The 6,210-nt window shown below is 31.0% G+C and overlaps 1 protein-coding gene across 11 annotated transcripts; it reads left to right on the plus strand.

Moving 5' to 3' along the window:
• Positions 1 to 727: 727 nt before the first annotated feature.
• On the plus strand, positions 728 to 5,751 carry LOC111884930 (uncharacterized). 11 transcript variants are annotated; one of them, XM_042901053.2, is made up of 6 exons: positions 737 to 2,218; positions 2,299 to 2,459; positions 4,999 to 5,119; positions 5,211 to 5,262; positions 5,391 to 5,501; positions 5,574 to 5,751. In XM_042901053.2, the coding sequence occupies exons 2-6, from the start codon at positions 2,385 to 2,387 to the stop codon at positions 5,662 to 5,664; spliced, it is 450 nt and encodes a 149-aa protein (XP_042756987.1). In that variant the 5' UTR covers positions 737 to 2,218; positions 2,299 to 2,384; the 3' UTR covers positions 5,665 to 5,751. The 11 variants fall into 11 exon arrangements, 6 of the variants coding, with proteins under 6 accessions (XP_023737009.2, XP_023737040.2, XP_042756987.1 ...); XM_042901054.2 differs by having other exon boundaries at positions 737 to 1,210; positions 2,277 to 2,459; XM_023881228.3 differs by having other exon boundaries at positions 738 to 1,210.
• Positions 5,752 to 6,210: the final 459 nt, after the last annotated feature.

The raw sequence follows: 6,210 nt of genomic DNA on the forward strand, positions 1-6,210 counted from the left end.
GTAATTGCCTAATGTTCTTAAACTTCAACCCCATAACTTGATTACTTCCAAAATCTTTGGACTTTCACCAATATCTTTCTTTTACATCACGTCTTTCTATCGAATACCACCTGATGGGCTTCATATCCTACCGCTACAAATGAAATGATGTAGGAGAAATATAATGATGAATTTCCAAAATTTTTTGAAGTAAATCAAGTTTAGGGATGAAGTTTAAGAACCTTGGATGATTGCAATGAAAATTTAATGCAAAATGACGTAGTTTGATGAGGTTAGGTACCTAAGTTTATATAAGGTTGTTAGGTATATTCACTTTACCCATATATATATATATATATATATATATATATATATATATATATATATATATATATATATATATATATATATATATATAATTCAAGGATATATTCAAGTGAAAGATTAAATATTACCATTTATGGCATTATATTATTGGTAAAAAAACCACCTCCATATATTAATTATTCACATTTAATAAATACACTTGAGGGGTATAATAGCCTATCAATAATCCTTGGAAAAATCAGTTCCCATGTCATTAAAAATTTTCAACATAAATTTTAGTTAAATTAAAAAAATTACTTACATATAGACTCGTCCTGATTAACGATTATAGATATTCATTCATTTCATTGTATTTTTTTAACATTTCAATATAACCAATAAGACCAACTTTTTTTATATTATTTTATCTTTATTTTTTTTATTTATTATGTTGATTTTTTATAACTTTATATGTATTTTTTTATATGTATAAAAACGTAACATGTATTTGACGCGGGTCTTAGGTACTGTTTGTTTTGAAAATGATTATATGTCTTTTGTCTTTTTTCAAGTTTACGGAAGAAGACATGCCCTTACAAAACGTCTACCAACAGATGGGAAAAATGCTCAAAAAAACTTTCGTAAAAAAAACAAACTAGGCCTGATTAGTCTTGTGATTTCTATCGTACAGCACAAATTAAATCTGACGTTAAGTGTTTTCTCCCGTGACTCAACTAATCTCAAAGAATCCAATTTCCCAACTTCTCCCGTGCTCCCAACTCACGTTCTCTATGCTCCTCCGGTCCCTCAGCCGGCGCCGCTGTGCTGCTCCCTAAGCCGGCGTCGTCCTCTTCTCCGCTCCTCCATGATCCGCCTCGTTCTCCACCTCTATTTAGAGCTCCGCCTCCCTACTATCTTTCTCAAGGTACATATTTGTTCATCTTTTGAATATAAACCTAACACACCTTTTATAGTGATCTAATTTTGCTAGAAGCATGAAACATATGAATTTACTTTGTACTCTCTCTCTGAGTTTTTATTGACTATTTTTCCCCAAATTTGATGTGGGTTTCTCCATTTTTATTGTTAATTTGTTAATTTGTTGGGTTTTTTCCCTAGTAAATATCCGTTTCGGATTATATAGAATCTTGGGTTTAATAGTTCAAATTCAGTAATCAGCGTAACATGTCTTTGAGTTCTTCCATGGCACCCTTGTGCTTTAGGATCTGTATTGGCTATCTGCTAGCTGAATTATGATGTTTTTCTTTAATACTAGTATTCATTTGGGCAAACAGGCATTCAAGGATTTATTACGACTTTCTAATTAATTGAAATCAAGATTCTTGGGTATTTAACATTGAGAATTTTAATAGCTTTTCAATAAAGAAATTTCAATATTCATTTGGGTAAACACGCATTCATTTGGATAAATAATTTTCAAAGCTTTCATACCCGTAAATTTAAACACTTTTTTTTTTTTTTTTTGTGAAGTTTTAAAATAGTTCTTGGTGAGATGCTCCACTTTAAGGTGTAGTAATCAGTAATCACCCCATAACCAAGATTTATAATACAAGTTCAAATAGTTGAAGATAAAACATATCTACATTAAGTCGCGCATTTTTTATCCAATGTTTCTTTATTATTATTATTTTTTTTGATTTTTGGTTTGTGTTATAGATTGAAATGTTTTTAGCCATTAATGCTATTCTTGTTAGTTTTAGATGTAATTCCATGAATCTATCTTGTTGTCTAGGCATTTTATTCATTTATAATTAGGTGAGGCATTTTATCCAACACTTGATATGCATGCTATATTATAATCTATTGATTGAAAAACACGAGCCACACAAACACATACAAAAAAACAGTTCAATCAAGGGAAGGTGGAGGATATAGAAACCGTATGGACGATTTTACCCCTGTTCTAAAAATGGTTGGTCTTGAGTGATTTTCATATTATCATTTGGCTGAAGTTCTGGTTTAATCTAAAGTTGTTGGAAGGAAAATTACCAGGTGCAATTTTGGACGATTTTACCCCTGAATTACTTTGAAAGCTTAGTGGTGGCAGATCGTTTTCTTGGTGGTGTCAGCCACCATCAATGCATTGCTTTGATAGTACAATGCATTTTGGTGTTGATATGTTCCAGAAGTTCAGCGCTCCAATTGCACCTAAAGTACGCTTGAGTCTATTATAATTGTTTTCTTTCATTGATAATTGGTGCTGTTGTGCGTATTCAAAAAACAATGCATTTGATTGTATACTAGAAAAAAGATAAAATTACATAAATGGTCCCTATGGTTTACCTAATGTCATAAATTCAGTCATTGTTAATTTTTTTGATGAATATGGTCCCTATGGTTTTCAAAACATGCATGAATGTTCCTTTTTGCTTAAACAGTTAGTTTTCGTCTGTTAGTGTGAGGTTAATTTGGTCTTTTCAGATAGTATGGACTGAGTTTGGGACCATGGTTAAACCATATGGACCATTTATGTAATTTTGTTATATATGTTCACTATTTGGATAAAATCGAATTGTCTAATTAGATAATTTGCTTTGGATTGTTGTATTGACTTTTAGCAAATCAAATTATTATTTTGGATTGGTTTGGTTTATAAATAGTCCAAAAAAATTGAATAACAATTATTTGTATTATTTATTTTTAATATATATCTCTAATCATTTATAAATTTACTAAATTATTTTTCTAATATATTAGAAAGTTCAACCAATATAATACATTAAACTACATTATTTTTATTGTTTCTCTTAATAATTATTTATAAATTTTAATAAACAACTAAACATTTTTTTTAGTTTCTTTTATAAAGTTGGTTAATATTCACATTATATATTTTTAAATGTACTACCTCTTGATAATATAATTGTAAAAACTGACCCGGCCAAATTGAAATTTGGTTTGATTGGATTGAATTTGAATTTAATTTGGACTATTCAAATCCATGTTTAGAAAATCGAAATCAAATTGGAACTACTTAATTAAATCGGATCTAATCAATCCATTTAAACTAATACTCTTAGGCTTTTCCACACTTTATTTTTTTTTAAATGTCACTTTAACTCCTTTTACTTTTAACTTTGTAAAATGTTATTTTCACCTCTTAATTTTCTAAACTTTTGTGTTTATCGCCTGTAGTACATATAATTTGATTTTTCTTAATAATTTTTGTTCATTAACCAAAGTTTTTTTAGGTGCTCATTTTTATATATGTGTTGGTATAAATTCAAGGTGGTCAACGTTTCGATCTGAATTTACAATTTTTGTTTGTTAATATTTATTTTAAAAGCCTACTTTTTTTTATTCACATGTTGGTTTAAATTCGAGTTCACCTAGGTTTCTACATATATATATATATATATATATATATATATATATATATATATATATATATATATATATATATATATATATATATATATATTATGTTTTTTTGTTTAATTTTATATACGTTTCCTACATATGAGTTGGGTCATATAATAATTTTCGTTCGTTAACTTTTAAATATATTATATTCGAGTTTTGTCTATGTTTCGATGTATTTTTTTTTATCTATTCGTGTTTAATATATTTAGGTTTTTTATGTATGAGACGAGTCACATAATAACTTTTGTTAGTTAACTTAAAAAAAACATATTAAACTCAAGTTTATCTACGTTTAGGCGTAATATATATATATATATATATATATATATATATATATATATATATATATATATATATATATGTTTTTTAGTTAATTTATGTACATTTCCGACTTATGATTCGGGTTACATAATAGTTTTCGTTCTTTAACTTTTTTTAAAAAAAATTATGTGTTTATTTTTATGTATGTGTCGTTATAATTTAAAGGTGCTGAACGTTTCGTCATATTCGAAGTGAACTTAAAACTTTCGTTCATTATATTAAAAAAAAACTTACTTGTTTGATTAGATATGTGTCGGTATAAATTCGAGTTCATCGACGTTTCGTCGTAAATTGTTTTTAAATTTTGCGGGCAAATTTTTGTGTATGTGCATATTTTTTTACGTTTCGACATAGCTTTATCAATATAATCATCAGAATTTAATACTTTTAATTATGATTTTATCGATTGTATTGATAAAAGTATAAACTTGACTATGGGTGACCAGCGAAAGAGCATACCCGCTTTCGGAACTGGAACCGCTGGTTTCGGTTCTCATTTTTTCGAAACCACTGCCTTGGATACCCGTTGGAACCGGTTTGTATATAAACTAACTCATTTATATATTAATGTTAAATAATAAATTTAATTTTCAATTTATCAAAAACAGTATCTAAATAATCAACACTTGTTATTCACGTGTTAAAAAAAAATCATAACAACAATGATACTGGCTCTTCCGACTTCGAATATATGCACAACAATTTGTAATTAAAAATGAGTTATACTATTACACATTGATTACTACAGCTATTCTAAATTTAATACGAAAAGCAACAATGGTTTCAACATGATGGGCTTTTAAAAATTTCCTTTCTCATACTGTTTGATGGTTGTGTTAATAAACACTCACAAATACTCTTTAATTGATAATAAACGGTTAGTTTTATGGTTTGTAATGATTGACTTTTATGAAACTTAAATAGAAACCGGGTATCCGGTATTGGAACTGGTCCCGACGGTTCCGGTTCTAGTTTCAAAGTTTCAAGAACCCGTGGTTTCTGTTCCAGATAATTTGGGCGGGCATTTGCCTATGCTTACACCTAGGGTTGGTGATGATTATGTTCAGTGTGAGGGTGAGGAGCCGTTACACAACAGACATGGGTGTAAGATTGCTATCTTCTGATAGAGGTAAGTCTTTTCACTGTGCTTTGCGGGTTGAAGGCACCAATGTTAGTCCATGATTTATTATGACTAAGATGCTAGTTGTATGTGTGATAAGTGAATGTAAACCGGACGGGGTCTGCTGCCAGACGGGGCCTGATGAGGGTATTGTATGCCATTTATATTAGTGATTTTTACATGTTTTTTTTTATGTGTTGTATGTATATCGGGCAATGCTCAATGCCAGGCGAGGCCTGATGAGTATGAATGGATATGACCAATCTCATGTTACTGACAGATCTGTTCCGGGCGGGGTTCGATGTCAGGCGGGGCATGATGCCAGGTGGGGTCGATGCGGGGCGGGACCCAAAGCCGGACGGGGCCCAATGGTGGTGGAGCAAGGCCCAATGTATGTATGATATGTGGTATTTTGGGGGAACTCACTAAGCTTTGTGCTTATGGCTTATGTTTATGGTTTCAGGTACTTTCGGTACAAACGAGAAGGGCCCGATGTGACTGCACTACATCCATGCATGTTTCTGCAACTTTATGATTTTGTGATTGTATTCTGATAACTATTTTTACTTTGATATACTTTTGAATGATTGGAAATGCTAAATGGTGTTTATAGTTGAAATAAAAATGAAATTTTTACCTTACGATTTTTGGGATGTTACAAGTTGGTATCAAAACCTTGGTTTAAGGGATTCGGGGATACTCTCGGGTGTGTCTGAACTCAAACTAAGGGTTTGATAGATTTTCATATAATAAATGTTCTATGAAAGAATTTTCTAATAAAATAAAGGGGTGTGGTGTGTGCAATTAGCCAAGCTCAAGTAAGTGATTCTCAAAATACTCGTACATGTTTGTTATGTTATATGATATGATAGAGCTAACTACAACTCAAACTGAAGTCAGGGAGATCCGTGCTAACTCTAGAGTCAACACAGTTCGTCTTCGTCATCTGACCGAGGACCAGGACTTTGGAAAGTCTTGTACTAACGCTTTACAGGTGGAGTTGGATGCCTGTCGATCTGGGACCAAGGATCTTCGTCAGAACCAGGTGGCACTGCAAAGACGCGTATGGGAAGCGGAACAGCAGCTGGCTGAAGCTAGGG

The sequence above is a fragment of the Lactuca sativa genome, chromosome 4, assembly GCF_002870075.4.
Source record: "Lactuca sativa cultivar Salinas chromosome 4, Lsat_Salinas_v11, whole genome shotgun sequence".
Lineage (NCBI taxonomy): Eukaryota > Viridiplantae > Streptophyta > Magnoliopsida > Asterales > Asteraceae > Lactuca > Lactuca sativa.